At 56.1% G+C, this 17,667-nt stretch overlaps 1 protein-coding gene across 3 annotated transcripts in view; it reads left to right on the plus strand.

The window, feature by feature from the left end:
* Positions 1-17,667, plus strand: part of CELF4 (CUGBP Elav-like family member 4) — a 320,202-nt gene that overhangs the window by 72,336 nt on the left and 230,199 nt on the right. For all 3 annotated transcript variants that reach the window (XM_075533266.1, XM_075533262.1, XM_075533263.1), the window contains exon 2: positions 10,349-10,431. In XM_075533266.1, coding sequence (XP_075389381.1) covers positions 10,349-10,431 — 83 coding nt within the window. The remainder of the gene's footprint in view (positions 1-10,348; positions 10,432-17,667) is intronic.

Consider the following 17,667-nt stretch of genomic DNA (forward strand, 5'->3'; position numbering starts at 1 on the left):
CTCCACAGAGACATCCTGGGAGGGAGATTGAGTTTCAGGATAGAAGGAAGCCCCCCACCCACCTACCCACCCTGGAGCAACTGAGTACTGCAGGGTGGACCCCAACCTCCCAGCAGTGTGGCTGCAGTCAGTCGGTGAAGCTCTGGGTTTGGGATCACCAGGTGGGGAAGAGGAAGCCCCTGGCTGGAGCAAGGCTGGCAGGCTGCCTGTAGGAGGGGAACGGCATTTCTCCCCAGACCTGCAGAGACCCACAGGCCTGTCTGTCATCAGAGGACCTGTCTGATGAGCACCACTTGTAGTTTGAGAGGAGGTTGGTTTCCAAGGGAGTTTGGAGAGCCCCTCCCCCTGCGGAGCTCCCTGAGCACTGCCCCATCCCACGGAGACAGGGCTCGCTTCTTGGCAGGGCCACGCTGTCCTCAGAACTTCCCTGACCCAAGTCATTAGAAAGGCACATAGTTCAGGTCCTTGGCTCCAGCAGCAGATTCACCCTGGCATTTGTATGAATAGCAAGTGCCCCAGATGCATTTAAAATCCAGCCTGACTGTTCAGTGGGAGCCCTCTGCAGGGGTCACTGCGCACTGGAGGGCCACCGTGGCATTTGAGGGGGCACTCATGGGATAGGGGGTCCAGAGGTACACATGCAGTCTGAGTCCAGATCCCCTTGCCCCAAGTAGAGCCTGGGCAGCAATGAGAGAGGGACACCTCCCTGAGGAGGGTCAGCACTCACGCTGCCCTCTGCTACTGCCCAGGGCCACCTCCATGGGGTTGGGCAAGGTTGAGGAGGTGCCAGGAGTTGATGTCACAAGCCAGCTATCAGGAGACCTCAGATGTTCCTTTACCTTGGCAGCCAAGTCATGCAATTCTGCCTTGTCCCAAGCACCTGAGCCGTGAAATGCTGACAGCCCCCTGCCTTGCCTATTCTGAGGTGTAGCCATGATGCTGGGGCGGCCCACTTCAGACATAACCAAGACTACCCCCTAGCTACCGTGGGGGCCTGCAGGAGCCATGGATGCAGAGGAGGGCGCAGGTGCAGACCCACGGGCTGTGAGAACCAGCATTCGCAGAGGTGGGCACCAGAGCCAGAGCCAGGTTGTCCTCATCCAATGGACTCCCCGAATCAGAAAGGCCTCCCCCTCCCCCTGGGCAGCTCCCACCTCCATGGCCTTGTGGGCTGGAGAAAGCGGAAGAGCAGGGCTGTGTCACATCCACGTCACGTTCTGTATCTCAGGGCTGCACTGACATGAAACTGTCCAGCGCAGGGCTGTTGGCCAACGCTGCTGGCAATGAGAGAGACTTGGAAAACAACCAGTGTCCTTTAGCCCTCATGGGCCCCCTGCTCCCGCTCAAGAGCCCACACCAGACCCTGTGGCCTGCACTTTCCTGGCCCCTGCTCAGCACAAAGGAGAGAAAGAAGGCTGGCCCGGGGCCATAGCCTGGGCGTGAACAGGGAGAGCCATCCTGCCCATCGATGCCAGGTGGATGAAGAGGTCAGCAAGAGTTGAGAGAAGGCAGGGACAGGCTTAGGCGCTGTCACAGTGGGCAGGTGGCACTCGGAGGAAACATACCCATCCTTTTCAAAGGCTCCATGTGTCCCCCACCCCGATGGAGAGCGAGGAGAGTCCGGAAGGAAGTGGCGAGCAGTGGAAGGGGGTCCGGCACCAGAAGATGAGAGCAACAAGGGGCCCTGATTCATGGGCTCATGTTACCATCCATCTTCCCTTTCGGGTCCCCATACTCCCACCCCGCTAGGCTGCCGCCTCCTTGGACGAAGACAGATGGCTCCTGCCACCAGGGGCCAAAGCCAATGTGCTGACTTCCTCAGACCTGACACCGCGCCTTCCCCACCACACACTCCCCACTTCGCCCTGCAGCTTCTCATTTCTCCAGGACCTTTCGGCTCACTGTCACCCAGCCAGAGGCAGAGTAGAGCCTAGCCCTCACTGCATTCAGTGACATATGTGCCCAGGAGGAGAAGGGGCCACAACTAGCAACTCCTATAATACGATGTTTTCACTGGGGAAATGCAAGGTAGACAGAGAAGGGTGTTTTGCTGGTCAGATGGGAGGGACAATCCCCGAGATGTAGTCAAGGAGGGCTTCCTGGAGGAGGGGAGGCTTTCCCACTCCTAGAAGGATGTGTGGGCTACAACATCGGAGAGAAGGGTGCTTGTTCTTCAGCTTGAGTTTTCCCGCAGCGTGGGTGGGAACAGAGGAGGCCGGCCGGTGGCATCCTTCTCTGTGGGTGGGAACTTGCTGCTCCTGTCCTAGGGAGAAGGGAGAACTCCTGGGGCTGTTGTTTAGCAGTATTCCCACAGGGAATACTCATGGGAGCAGAGAGGAACTGAGGTCCCAGGGGAAAGGACTGGAGGGCTGGGTTGGCCAGGAAAGGGCATGGGGCAAGAAGGGCCAGGCCATGGCTGGGCAGGTAGAAAAAAGGGCAGTGGAGGTGGACCACAGCCATGCCCTCTGCCTCTGCCTCCTGAGTGCATGGACAAGGAGGCCTCTGGGACCAGGCAGTGGGCAGGTCTTCATTTGGGAGTGGCCCCAGGAGGGGGGCCATGAAGGAAGGACCATCATGGAGGAGGCACCTGGCAAGGATCGAGGCTGTGGGGAGATGAGAGTGAAGTCTCCTTCCAGGGAATCTGAAATGCTTTCTCTTTTCCCGCTCCTCTCTGCCCCCAACCACATCAGGGTCCTGGTTCCACTTCTCGTCTGCAGGGCTAACACCTGCTCCCTAACCCCAGCCCCGGGTGATTCTCCTGTACCACCAGGAGTGGGACTTGCTGAGGCATGAGGCTCAGAGGGGGGCACTGGGGGGACCTTGATGGGTGAAGGGTGGATGATTTAAGCAAAGGGATCTCCCTGAGCCCCCTAAAACAGCAAACTGGAGTCCCGCTGTCTCTCATTCTCTCTCTCTCTCTCTCTCTCTCTCTCTCTCTCTCTCTCTCTCTCTCTCTCTCTCTCTCTCTCTCTCTCTTTCTCTCTCTCTCTTTCTCTCTCTCTGTGTGTGTGTAAGTCCACCTCTCCCTATGCTCAGGCCACCTTCCCCTGACTAATTCTGTAATTCAATTAGCAGGAAGCCCAGGCCAGGCCAGGTGGGAGGAGGCAGCATTTGGAGCCTTCCCTCCCGTGATGATTACACCCCAGGCTTCAGCTCTGTGCCGGGTCGGGCAGGAAATTGTACTTCCTTCACTTCACAACGACAAGGGCCTTTTATCCCCACACACGGGGGCTTTGTAAATGACTGCTATCTCCATGCAATTAATTCTGCTGCACTGTGCGCCCTCCCCCCCAACGTGGGAGAGGGCACCAGGCCACCTTCTGGCGAATCAGCCATACCCCTTTACCACCTTCCACACGCTTCTCTCTGCATAGAAGGGCGTCCACCTTCTCCTACCCCTCCCATGCTGCCTGACTCCCCACAGGCTGTCCCCTGCCATTCCTAGCCAGACCTTTCTCCCTGCACTTGTGCCCCCATTTCTTCCCTCCCTCTCTGCGACACCCCCTCTCTTGGAAGGACAACCTTCCCCTGCCTGCATAGGTTCTCTGGGATCTCCCTGCCTGAGAGTTCAGGGCCTCCAAAGAGTCCTGTGAGTAGAGGGGGTGTTATCCATTCCAGGCAGTGGTGGGTTAGAAAGGCTGATCCTTCAAGGGGGTGGTGGTAAGGTGGTGCTGGACTTGACCAGGGAGAAGGGAGGCCCTCAGGGGTGTGCCCATCACTCCCTGCAGGGCTTCCCAGTCACTTCTGTAGCTCCTCATCTCTGATGTGACCACCAGAGTGGCCCAGCTGGAAGGGGCTGGAGGAGACTGGAGGGTGGAGAGGGCAAGACTGCCCGCTCCATCCTGAATTCCATCGTCAAATGCCAGCCTCCAGAACACAGTGCAATGGGGCTACAGACCAATGCCACTGACAACTTGCTGGCCAGGGAGAACCTGCCCCAGCTCCCAGGGTGGACTCCACCCACCATGGCCTGGGGCAGCTGAAAAAGGGCCATAGCAAGCCCACCCCAATCATTTCCCTCGGGGAGATGATGCCCATGAATCTTTGTCTGCTTCCTCCAAACAGGCTGTGGGTCCTACTTCCTGTCTGGCTCCTCGATTCTCACCCACCCTCTTTTCAGCAGTCCATCCTCCTCTTAGCAGATTTTCCCCCTTTATACTTAATTATGCAAGTGATGTATGAATACATTTTGATTCTAAATGTGTCAAACAAAACAAAAAAATGAAAGTCATCCAAGACATTCTCTCTCTCTCTCTCTCTCTCTCTCTCTCTCTCTCTCTCTCTCTCTCTCTCTCTCTCACACACACACACACACACACACACACACACACACACACACACACACACACACTTTTCACCTTGTCTTGGCCCCTTCCAGACCCTGCACTGTGAAACAGAGGAGTGGATACAGTGTAGGGACTGGTTGGGCGTATAGGCACGTGCCTTCCTTGTAGGCACATGACATGTACTACTTTCACACCTGGCTCATTCCCACCCACAGGCCCCCCACGGTGTCTTTCCCTGCTGGTGCACTCAGGACTGTTATATTTTTTAAATGCTGTAGAGTATTCCACTGCCATGTTGTTTGCTTGTTTCAGTTCTGCTCTGAAAAGCATGTAGGTGGTTTTCAGGGTTTTGCTCTTAGAAACAGCCACCGGAGTCCTGGCTCTCTCCTTTGTGAGGACAAGGGCTTGGGGGGCCGTGGCGTCTGTACACACTGGGGAATGGCTGGAACCAAAGAAACGGACAGATTTATGTGCCCCCAGCCCCACCCCAACCCGCACAAAGGATTCTCCCCTCTCCGGCGTCCTCGCATCTTCTGGTACAGAGCCCTAGGCTAGCCTTGTCTCCATCGCCTGGTCCTGCTCTGGGGTGATTGCTTGAGAGAACCTCATCCCCACAGGGAGAATGCTGGAGGTTTGCCCCCATGGGCCACAGTGCCCAGGACAGAGCAAAACCCCCAGCAAGGGAGCCAGGTGGGGATAAGCCTTCTTCATTCTCGGCCCTGGAGTCACCTACCATCCAGCGTCCAGAGCCTGCTTCCCTGCACTTCTGTTCCTGTTGTATCTGCAAGCTTTTCTTTGTGAAGCCTGCATGGGGATTCTTCACATCCCCCAGCCCCTGGGGGTGGAGGTTGACTAGGGCCACTCATGGAAAACCCACTGGAATGGGAGTGCTCCCAGAGCCAGGGACCATCCCGTTCCTCCCCGGTGGTAACCCACCCACAGATGTCTGGTGTTCAGTGCCAGTGAGCCGCTTCCAACCACAGCCCCTGCAGGTGCCTCGGAAGGCTGCACAGCCCGCTCCCGCCCCGTCCTCACGACGGCTCCCACCGTGGCCGTCACTGGGTGAGTCCATTTCCTGGAGGGTTTTCTTTCTTCTCTTTTGACCTTCCACCAAGCACGATGTCCTTCTCCGGGGACTGGTCCCTCCTGATGGGACAAGCTCTCATCGTCCTTGCTTCTACTCGGCAGACTACCCGTACTTCCGGCCATCAAGCCGACTCCAACTCATAGTGACCACTCTGCAGGACAGAGACCAGCCCCTTGAGATCTCTGGGACTTCAGGTCTTTGTAGGAGCAGACAGCTTCATCCTTCTCAGAATGGCTTTGGGGTTCGAACTGTGGACCCTGTAGTTAGCAGCCCAATGTATAACTCACTGTGCCACCAGGGCTCTGTAGTCAACAGCTGAGGCCTTTCTCAGGGACAGGAGAAGGCGCCTCAGGCTGGGAGCTGTGGCCTAGCCCACTGTCCTCTGCACTGTGTCCATCAGAATAATTTGGCGAGGACCAATGGGTTAGAAAGTGTGCTCATTTTCTGGACTGGCACAAATAAGTCTATCTTTTGCATTCCAATTAGAGGCACATTAGTACTTAAAATGGGAAGGAAAAAATCGTACTCCAGACAGAGTAGCTGTCCTCTGAGGGCTTCTAGGGATGTTGGACAATCCCAGAGATGCTCGGGACCTCTAGCTTTGTCCACCCTAAGTGCAGGGGCTTCACAGGCCACCCTGAGGTGCTCCTGGAGGAAGCAAAGGTGTCGCCCATTGGAAATCATCACCGACCCACCACCTGGTGTGTGCTTTCATTAAAGGCTTATGGAACACTGTAGTCTTTAGATTTCCACAACAGGAATTGGGGGGGGGGGGAACAAAGCCATGCTTTAGCACGGGCTTCAGCAGGTGTCGCTTGCTCACGGTCGCCAGTCTAGTAGATGGGAGCTGATGTCAGAAAGCCTAAGTTCAAATCCGGGGTACACCCCTTCCTGGACTTACCTGCGCCCACCTGCCTGCTCTACTGCAACGATCCAAAGGGGACATGGGCTACGTGCTCTTAGGTCAGCATCTGGCAGAGAATGAGCAGAATGTAAATGGTCATCATCATGGTCATAATCACTACGCCGTGTCTGTTTGCTGCCACGTAAGTTCTTACCAACCTGGCCTTAATGCCAAAATGCCCCCAAAAGACACGTGTGCTGGGCCTGTCTTTTTCCGTTATTCTCATGGGCTCTCTGCTCTAGGTTGGACTCGATCAGTGACTTAGACTTCTAATACCCACGTGCACCCCCCCACACACACACCCACCCACCAACATACACATACACAGCCCACAATCAGGCACAAAAATAGATCTCTGTTCCCAGGCACACATACATGCAGGCGCGCATGTATGTACCCCCATGGGGGCAGGCGCACACACACAGGTTCACACACCGGCAGACAAACACATCCTTCAGGGTTCCTGGAAGCACAAGCCTGCCAGGGAGGGAGGGCCTCCCCAGGTGTGTCTCTGGTGACACCCAGTGCCTCAGAGGGAAAGTGAGTCTGGCACATTTGGTGACTGTTGGGCAGAAGCAGATACACCCACCATTCCCTCAGCTGACCCTCACAGCTCAAAGCCCACTCCTCAGTTCCCTCCCATGAGGCACAGCAAGGAGCAACAGGAAGTAAAAGCTTGTCTTCTGGGGTGGGGGTCCACATGGATCCTCAGTGAGTGACTAATGGGTGCTGCCTGGCCACCCTCTGGCTGTGCTGAGCCCCACCTCAGCCTTTACCCCAAAGGACACAATCACACCCTCCTTCTGAAGCTACCCTGGGCCCCCCATCCCTAGACGGGACTTTGCCCACAGTGAGGGAGCAGGTCTGGGCCCCTCACCTGCACCCTGTAGTCAGCTATTAGTAATGGGTTTATGGCGAGGCCAACTGAAGCGATTCTTTGCAAAGGGCTTGGGGTGGGTCTGCAATAGTGGGTCCCCATGAGAGGCCTGTCTTCCTCTCTGAGCAGGGCTGAGGGGCGAAACAAGGCAACAAAGCTCTGTCCTCCCCTCCAGCTTCACAAGAGTGAATGGCATGTACACACCCTGTTTTGCATTGCGCCCTGAGCTCCCTGAACTCTGCAGGGAGGGCTTTTCATGGGTCCGCTAGTCCGGTTTCCCCCAGCTGCAGAGGTGGGGATTCCTGTTCCCACTCTACAGGTGAGAAAACTGATGACGTACACAGTGAACCACTCATGTCATCCAGGGTCCTCCAAGCAAAGCTCTCTGAGGAGTCCATGTCACTGTCCTGAGGACGGTCAACCTGAGAGAGAGAGCCCTCTGGCCCAGGGGGATGGTGCTAACAGCACCCTCGGGCACTAGAAGAACAGGGTACAGGAAGCCTTTGGGATGAGAGCCTACTCAGCACCCTCCTGTTCATCAGCCCTCAGGCACAACCTCCGCTCCACCACCGCCATGGAGGGCCAGAGCGCTTCCATGTCTGGGGACCCTCGGTCAGTGGCGTCCAGCCGCAGCCTCTGAGCACTTCCCCTTTGATCCCCCCAAATCAGCCAGAGACTTCAGGCATTCAGTGATCCCAGCAAGTGTGTGCAAGCTGCTGCCACCGCTCTGGGCTCCGAGAACCCAGCAGAAATAGAACAAAGCCAGGTTCCTGACCTCATCTGGGCATGGGGAGATGGGCCATCAACAAAGACATAACAGGTCAGGGAGGGATAAGTACCAGGCATGAAAATATCCAAGACAAGAGGTCTGAGAGAGAGAGAGAGCATGTGCTGGGGTAAGGGGATGAGGGGAAGCGTCCTGGGCAGAGGGGACAACCGTAGAATGAACTTCTAGCAGAGTGACTCCTTGTGGGCTCCGGTGAATGAGAATGGGGGAGAGGGGGGAGCTGCTGAGCTCAGGCAGTGAGGATGGCAGGTGCAGGCGGCACAGGCCTGGGGGAGGCAGGGAGTGGTCATCCCAAACTTCAGGTGGGTTCACAAGAAGCTGTGAGGTCTTTCACAAGACGGTGGCAGAAATTCCTGGAAGCTAGACAAAAGTAACAGATTTCTTTTCTCTCTCAAATCCTTGTTATCCTGGCCCAGGGAGACAATGTAGTCATTGCCTTCCCTCCTCCCCCTCCCTCTCAAACCTGCCCCTGACCTTGTCCCTAGCCAGCTCTCCTGCTTGCAGCCAAGTCAGTGCCCGCCTCCCTCCCAGCTTCAGGCAGGCAGGCGCAGGCAAAGGACAAGGCCAGCCAGGGGTGGGAGGAAAGACGCCCCCGGAGAGGCAGGCAGCAGCACGAGGGAGCACGTCACAGTGGCCTCTGACCGCTATTCATTTCAGTCCCCGATGTCTCCATCAATAATAGTCTGCCAGTGACCAGGAAGGAGGAGGGAGGAGGGTAATCCGGAGTCTGGCAGGAATGGATGAGACTGAGTGGGAGAGAGCTACTCACAGCTCCGCCCAGCCGAGGTAGGGAAGACCAAACAAGAACAAGGAATGGAAGGGTCTGTCTCCCTTTCCTGCCCATTTCCACCCTACAGCCCAAAGAAGGAGGCAGGGCCATTGGTAGAGGAGGAATCCTGGTGGGTGGTGGATGGGTTCAGGTACTGCAGAGGACTCTGGGAGCGCTCTGTGTGCCCCCAACAAAAGGCCGGTGTGAGCCTGGTCACTGGGGCTGGAGTAGGCACTGCCAGGTGGGAGGAATGGGGCCCCTGAGTCACTGTGTCACAGAGCTTGGCTCCCAGAGGTGGACACTAGGGAAACTTGAGCCAAATGGCCATGAGCACAACCACATGGCCAGCTGTGGGTAGTCCAGATGGGTAGACAGGCCAGTCAAGGAGGACTGGCTGGCTTGGATAGCTAGAACTAACTAGATTCTTGAACAGTGAAAATGGGAGAAACAGTTATAGGGGAAGGTGGAGTTGGTGATGAGAGCAAAGGAATGGGGGGCGGTGGTGAGTGCAGGTTGTTGGGGAGCAGTGGACACGAACCAGGGGGGCACAGGAGGATGGGTTCTTCATAGCGCATTCCCTGGAGGCATGGGTGGTTTTGGAATGTCAGAGGTAACCCAGACTCTGCCTGCTGGTAACCCCAGTAAGATGCCAACTTTCTCTATGGTCCAGGCCTGCAGGCCAAATCCTGGCCAGTCACACCCACAGAGGAGGGAGCCCTCAATGCTGGCCACTAGAGGGGAGTCCCGTAAGATGCACTCATTTCCAAACAGCTCTTTGGTCTTGTCTCTGTGCCTGCCTACAGGCAGAGGCAGGAAGGCACCCTTTGTGGCAGGGCTAGTGTCCTGTGAAAGCAGGGTTTCCCAGTGAGGAGGCCATGGCCTAGCCCTGCCAGCAGCGCTCTGCCAGGGAGCAGGGTCTGGTGGCCCCTCGGTCAACCCTCAGCTCGCAGTGAGGGAAAGAGACCAGGCTGGACAGGGGACAGGACAGCCTGGGTCACCCAGGGCATGCGCAGTGTGCCCCAGGTCCAGCCTGGTTACTTTTGACTAGGACGGATGTGAAGGGCCCACGTGACAACAGGGGCTGTGGCCTGGGGCACGTGGACATCCTTCTCCTTTCTCCCAGGCAGCCTGGCCTGGGGGCCTCCTTCATTTGGAAAGCTGGGCAGGTCCCTTTGTGGTTTCTGAAGCCATAGCTGCCAGCATCCCTAGGGGGTTGGGGAAGGAAGACAAGAGTTCACTGTCAAGTGTGGCTAGAGGTCCTAGGGGTGGAGGGGACTGATTCCCCTGGCTGGGGTGGGGGGTGGTACAAAGGCTGGAGCTGAATCAGACCACACAAAGATTGAAGGAAGGCAAAAGGGTGAGAAGTCACCGGGGCCCAGGGCCAGGGGGGATTCGAGGGGGAGAAGGGGACGTGGTGGGGGAAAGATGCTCTGGGGAGACTCCCTGGAGGGAGCAAAACAGAACGGGAGCGGGAGGCGCACTCGGCGGCGGACCGCCAGGAAAACAGGGAGGCAGGAGAGCTGCGGACGAGCAGAGTGCAGCGGAGAGAAGGGGTGAGGAGAGGGGCGGGTGGGCGGCGGGGCAGGGCAGGGCCGGGGGCGCCCACTGACCCTTCTCCACGCTTGCTTCCCTCCGCAGGCTGCGCCTTCCTCACCTACTGCGAGCGTGAGTCGGCGCTGAAGGCCCAGAGCGCGCTGCACGAGCAGAAGACCCTGCCCGGGGTAAGTGGCGCCCGCCGCGGCGCAGCGCCGACACGCGCCGGCAGGGGGCGGTGGGCAAGGCCGCCGGCGCTCGCACTCGCTCGTCCACGCGGGGCCGGCGGGGGACCTGGGCCGAGCCCAGCGGCGCCGCGCCGGCCGCGGGGCGCGCGGGGACGCCTAGCCCAGCCGACTCCCCAGACCCCCCGCCGTCCAGGCCCGACGGACTCCCGGCGGAGGGTCGGTCCGCCCCCGCTCCCCGCTTCCCGGGCGGGGACCTGGCTGTGCTCCGCAGGCCGCGGGGCCCGCGTGTGGCCGCGGCCCCGCCCGCGCTGGTCCGAGGGCGGGGGCGCCTCCCAGCCGGGCTCGGCGCCGGCGGCGCGAGTGAGATCACCGCGGTTTATTTAAGGAGCCAGCCCTGGGCTTTGATAAACGATCGCGCCTCGGCCCTGCTTTATAGCTTCGGCGAGGGGGAGCAGAGAATTATTTACGGCCCCCCTAACTGGGTGTGATCTCAGCCCTGGCTATTATCGAGGCCAGTTCATCACCATAAAAGAAGAAGTGTTCTCCGGGTCAAGGGTCTGCGCGCGCTCTCCCGCGGGGTCAGCGCGTGGAGGCGGCCCGCGGAGGACAGGAGGAGAAACGGGGCCCGGGCGGGGCGGGGCGGGGGCGCGGCTGGCCATGGATGGACAAGGGGTGGGGGGGAGGCGCCCGTGCGCACTCCCCGCGCACGTCTGCATTATCCCCAACGGAGCGACATGCTCACCTTCCCTCCCCGCCGCGGGAAAGGCTAACCCCGTAGACCCGGCGAGGGCAATGTTCTTTGTGGCATCTGAGACCCTTCGTGGCGTGTTTACAAGAGGGGCGCGGGGCTGTAAGCTGCCCCGCGTTAGACCAGCCTTTGTACTGCGCGCTGCTATCGGTGATGGCAAACGCACCGGGACCAGGAGTGTGTCCTCTTCAACACAGACCCACGATGCAAATAGATGGAAATCCTGCCGCCGCCGCGGCCCGCATTCTGCGTGGAGACTCAGTGCTGGCGGGGTGGCCCTCCCCCCGATGAAGTTTTTAGTGGCGCGGCTACATGTGCACATATATTATAGTAATTACTTTCTGGGTGCCCTCTGTAAAATGGCAGAAATATGCTTCCCGTCGCTCCACGTCGCGTGTGAAGCATAAAGCCACATTGTAAGATAATCAAAGGCTTCTGCGAAAGGGTTGTGCTGATTAATAAAGTGTTTATAGCACTTCCGAGGAAGGGCGGGGCGGGGGGATTGAGGTAGAGATTTTAAAGCCACCCAAAGGGGATAGAAGCACACCGCATTGTTTAAGGGAGGCCTTTAGTCCCTAGGCTTGAGAGAGATTGCTGGAGAGTTTCCCAGTGGCAGAAAGCGGGGCGTCGGATGGGAAAACCGAAAGGGAGGAGATGGGAGGGGGAGGTTAAGGATTTTCAGGAGGGAGAGAGGGAGAGGCCAGGGACTACTAGGAAAGAGACTTTCTGTAGCCTAGTGTGGATTGTCCGGATCTAACGTTAACTTGTGGTTGTTTATTTTACATAGAATAGAATAGCTAAATGATGGAGTGTATTAGTTCTTTAATAATTTATAGAAATACTTTGATGTTGCAGTAATTACATTAAAGGTCACATATCAAAGGTAATTTGGTTGAGCAGCGGTGATGGTTTCTCAGAAGCAATCAATATCACTGTCCGTGGTGCTGATTTCACCCAGGGGCCTGCCAGATTAAAGAAGGCTTATTACCAGGCAGAAAGGCCCAGGGGAAATCAGGAGCACATTGAAGCGAGGCGCCAGCCCCCCTTCCACCGATAATTAACACTGTTCCCCATAATCTGTGCTAATCCTTCAGACTGGGAGATCCAGTGGCATTTTTCTGGAATCACAAAGACATGTTGGGCAAGTTTGGGGGGGAGGGGGAAATGCAAACATGAAATATACATTGTGTGGGGAGATGTTTATCTCAAGGAGTGCTAGAGACCAAATACTGGGCAGGGGGAATAAACAGCCCCGCGTCCTCTCGCTGTGACAGGGACACCGTCCTTTCTTCAAAGGGAGACCCATGGCCACAAATCTCGCCTCACATAGTTCTCAGGTTGGGCACAGCTCACAGGGTGAGGGATTAGGGATGAGGGACAGATCCATAGTAGCGGTGGTCAATTCTGACGCATAGTAACTCTGTATGGCAGAATGGAACACCATCTGATCCCACACCATCCTCATGAGCGTTACTCTGCTGAGCTCAGCTGTGGCGTCGGCTTTGTCAGTGCATCTCCTGGAGGGTCTTCAGTTTTCTGGCGGCTCTCTACCTTCCCAAGCGTGACGTCCTTCCCCAGGGACTGGTCCCTCCTGAGAGCAGGAGCCAAGTGCCTGAGAGGCAAACCTTCCACATAGCCATGTAGTCCTACCGTACTGCTCCCAAGACAGAGCGCTCGTCCTTCTGGAAAGCCGTGGAACATTCCACATTCTTCACCAGCCTCACACCCCAGTCCATCAGTCCTTCTTCAGTCTCCGTTATTCATTATCCAGCTTTTCTATACATCGGAGGTGATTGAAAAGGCCATGGCTTGGGTGAGCCTTTTCAGCATGTTAGCTAGGTCTTCAGCAGCAGAGTCACCAGTGCAATGCCTTGTTCTTTCTCTTGACTCCAGCCTCCATGGGTGTTGACTGTGGATCCAAATACATTTAAATCCTTATAGTTTTGATCTTCCCTAGGCCTACCACAGTATTGTTTATCGGTCCAATGGTGAGGATTTTTGTTGACTTTATGTTGAGCTGCAACCCCTACAGAAGTTTTCGTCTTTGAGCTTCATCTGTAAATGCTTCAAGGGCCCCTTGCTTTCAACATGCAAGCGGCACCATCTGCATTTCATGGGTCGTTAATGAGGCTACGTCTAATCCTGATGCCACGTTCTTCCTATCATTCGGCTCCTCGGAATATCTGCTCCACATATAGATCCAATAAGAATGGTGAAAGGATACAGCCCTAATGCAGACCTTGACTGATTGGAAATCTTGCATTAGCTGTGCGGTTTCTGTCTGAGTGACTCTTGGTCTATGTACGAATTCCATATCAGCACCAATAAGTGTTTTGAAATTTCCATTCTCTGCGATGTGAACCATGATTTCTTGGTGATACACGCAGTCAGGGTTCACGGGGGATGTTCTTGCTGCGGAAATGCACAGGGAGACAAGTAAGAAACAAGGGATCAAAGAAGGTGTTGCTCTGGAGTGGAGTCACGTGGCGACACAGAGCAGAACAGCTGTTATGATTTGGGTTGGTTCTCTTTAAGATCCAAAACAGGGTGTTACTAGCTGATGTGGTCTCAGGATCAAGTAGTGTACTGTCAGACCCGTCAGCCGAGGGGGTCCTCAGAGCTACCCATTTAAAAGGGATGGCGGGGGGAGGCGAGTGGGAGACCTCTTCTGTCTGGGTGACCACACTTGGTGCCCATCCAGCACACTGGATGTCTGACTAAGGAGAATAAAATTGAAAAAAGAACCTGGAAAACTGGTAACCTCAGCAATTTAGGCACTTTTCCAGACTTCAAAATCCATTAAAATCAATCCATTAACATCAGCCCTCCACTTGCTCACAGAGGAAAGAAATAGGGGAGAAGATAGTACAGGCAGCCTAATCTGTTTCCAAGCAAGTTACAGAGCTGGCATCCTGCTGCTGGCGAGGAAAAATCCATTGTGGTCACACACGCACACACACGCACACACTCACGCGGCCGCCACCTCACCACTAACCACCAACAATGACAACCACAGAGACAAAGCAAGAGAGAGCCCTGATATGCCTTCACTTGGAGACTGAGGAAGGGCTCTGGCAGCCCTCTTGGGTTGAGCAGAATCTCAGAAGTCAGGCCCACAGTGACTGTTCTTACAGAGTTCAGTGTCTCCAGGAACCAGTCTAGTCTAAGCCCCTCAGCAGCAGAAGGTGTCATCTCTGAGCCGTGGCCACGCGTGAATTATTATCGCAGAGCGTGGGCTGATTTCAGTAGGATGGGATGACGCCTCATCAGGGTCCTTTTGAAGCTTTGTCTTCTGCCAACACCTAAACAGAGCACTCTTGTCCCTGTCGTGGCCTCAGTCCCCTCTCTTCTCTCCTCTCTCTCTCATCTTTTCTCCCTCCCTAGCATACTCTTAATTCTACTGCCACATACTCTTGAGCCCACTCTTTCCCCCAGTCCCCTGTCCCTTTCCAGCCCATGCCCCCTTTTTTTCCCAATGACCTGGGTAGAAGTGCTGATTGTTCAGCATGGGGCTGTCTCTCACTCCTGACTGATTCAGGTTCTGTGTCAGGTGGCAAACACAGAGGAAAGAGAGACACAGCTCCCCTCCCTCTTGGAGCTGCCAGTCCAGTCGGAGAAGGAAGCCACAAGGGCATATCAACAACAAGACGAGATGGCACTTGTTGTGGTCAATGGGCTCGCATGGACAATTGTACAATAATTATGATGGCGGTTCATTATATTGTCCACTAATCATGTGTTCTTCCTGTGTGTCCATTATCATTACATTTCCAGTTGTTGTTTGTGTGATTGGTATTGTTAACATGCAAGGCACCAGCAGTTCTGTGCAGGATACAACCAGCAGGGAACAGGTGTGTCCGATGAGATCACTGGTCTGAAAAACAGCCTGGGGCCCAGGCACTGGTGACAGGCAGGGCTGTGAGCTATTCACTTGGCAGGGCAGGAGCCTGGGGCAGGGCAGGAGAAGCCCACCCAGGCCTCTCCGGGACCTAAGCCTGTGTGCACAGAGGCCTCGCCAAAGAGCTCCACTCCCTAGACTCGGTCCCAGATGCTCCATCCCAGCTCCTCAGTCTTCGCCAGTTTGCTGAGAACTGTCTTCTGGAGAAAGGAGCCCTGGTGGTGTAGTGGTTACAGGCTGGGCTGCTGATTGCAAGGTCAGCAGTTCAAAAGCAGCAGCCAGCTCCACAGGAGAAAGGGTGTTTGCAGAAGAGTTACAGCCTCGGGAACTCACAGGGGCAGTTCCTACCCTGTCCTATAGGGCCACTAGGAGTGGGGGTCCACCCAGTGGCGGTGAGTGTGAGTCTTCTGGGGAAGCTCAGGGATTAGACAGAGAGAGGCACCTGGGAGGAAGCCAGGGGTAGGACTTTGCTCCCCAGCCAGCAGTTAAGGGATTTGTGGAGGCAGGTTGGGGCCCACCCAGCCTACTGGGTCCAGTCAGCAGGCACCCTGGGAGCCTGAGCAGAAGGACCAGAGAGGAGAGAGGGGAGGAGAGGGAGCTGGCAGAGAAGGGGTGATGGGGGGGGGGCGGGAGTGGGAGCTGCAGCTGCTTGGTAAACATTAAAGTTCCAACTCACTAGTTAAAGATTGGCTTTCTCATCCTCTCTCCGGCAACCCTAGAATACAAAGCAAACGAACACTCATCCCTGGCCGCCTCGTGCCCCCACCCCGTCATGTCAGCCTGGCAGACATGCGAAGTCCCCACCGTCATACTCGCCACTCAGGTCACTGGCACCACAGGACAGGCCATTGCCATGGAGATTCGACAAGACTTCTCTGGGGATGGCAGGGCACAGCTCACAACAGGGATTCTCAACACCTGCCCCAGGGGTCTCTCTGCCCCAGGGAACTTCTCTGCCCCACGGGTTCTCTCTGTAGCAGGGGGGTCTCTTCCCCAGGGAGTCTCTCTGTAGCAAGGGGTCTCTGCTCCAGGGGTGTCTCTCTGTCCCAGGAGTTTTTCTGTCTCAGGGTCTCTGTCTCCCTGTGGCAGGGTGTCTCTCTCTCTCTCGGGATGTCTCTTTGTGGCAGGGTGTCTCTATGTGGCAGCATATCTCTCCATGGCAGGATGTCTCTGTGGTGAGGTGTCTCTCTGTGGTAACATGTCTCTCTTTGTGACAGGGTGTCTCTCTCTGTGGCAAGGTGTCTCTCTGTGGCAGGGTGTCTCTGTGGCAGGGTGTCTCACTCTGTGTATGTCTCTCTCTCTGGCAGGGTGTCTCGCTGTGGCAGGGTGTCTCACTCTGTGTATGTCTCTCTCTGTGGCAGGCTGTCCCTCGGTGGCAGGGTGTCTCACTCTGTATATGTCTCTCTCGGTGGCAGGCTGTCTCACTCTGTGTATGTCTCTGTCTCTCCAGCAGGCTGTCTCTCCCTCCTGCTATCCCCTTTCTTTCTCTCTCTCTCCTTTATGTGTCTGTACCTGCCTTGGGTCCCTCTCAGTTTTCCTACTTCTCGCTGTGCTCACCTGCCCCTCCCACCTCTGTCCTCCACCCGCCTCTACCCTGAGACCTCTGCCCGCTCACGGGGATTTCCCTGACAAGGCCCATCTCCTGCCCTGACAGCCCAGCCACGGACGGATCCATCTAATTTCATGTACAACTGTAAAGATGAATGATAAGTCGCAAGGATGCAGGCAAGAATGAGATGAATAAATTATAAAGGGCACATGCTGACAGGACAGGGGTCCCCAGAGACAGAGATGTGATAACAGAAACTAACGACGAATTTATGATGGATGTAGTTAGCATGTACGGAGGCTGGGGAGTCTTCGGGGAAGTTTTGCAACTTCGAGTGATTGGTACGATCAAAGCCTTTCAGTTTAAGTGTGGAATGTGTTTCTGCATGTCTGTCCTGGGGACCAGGCACCTGGTTTTTGTCTCTACACAGTGAGGCTGGATCCAATCATCACCTGTACCTCTTGCCAGTCACTCCCACCATCTGTCTGGACTTCAGGTCAGGGGCCATGGGCCAGAGCCCCACGCCCTTGTTCCCCTGCCCTGCTCCCCTGTCAGCTGGAGCAGCCCAATGGCTTGTCCATGTCAGGGGTCATCAAGAATGTTTGCGTTGTGGCTGTGGAAGGCCCACCAGCATCTTCTTTGCATCCACTAGCCTGGCCCCTTTGGGAAGCAGACTGACCTGCCTTTATTTCCCCAGCATATCCCCTAAGCAGAACCACCCACCTGTCCGTTTAAGGGGAGGTTTTATATGGTTTTGCTCTCCAGGGCACAGCTGACAATGTCCAGAGACAATTTGGGGTGTCACCAGTGGGGACAATGAGAATCTCATATGGCGAGGCTAGAGTTGCTGCTGGATATCCCACAATGCACAAAGAGCTGTCTGGTCCCAAACGCCAGTGGGACCAGCCAGGTAGACCACAGCTCTGCTAGGGCCAAAGAGATCACAGGTCAGGGGGAAAGACAGAGCAGTGAGGCCCTGGGACAGCTCATTTCTCTCTCTCTCCTGCTCTCTCTCTCTCTCTCTCTTAGTTTATCTCTCTT

Source organism: Tenrec ecaudatus, chromosome 15 (genome assembly GCF_050624435.1).
Source record: "Tenrec ecaudatus isolate mTenEca1 chromosome 15, mTenEca1.hap1, whole genome shotgun sequence".
Classification (NCBI taxonomy): Eukaryota; Metazoa; Chordata; class Mammalia; order Afrosoricida; family Tenrecidae; genus Tenrec; species Tenrec ecaudatus.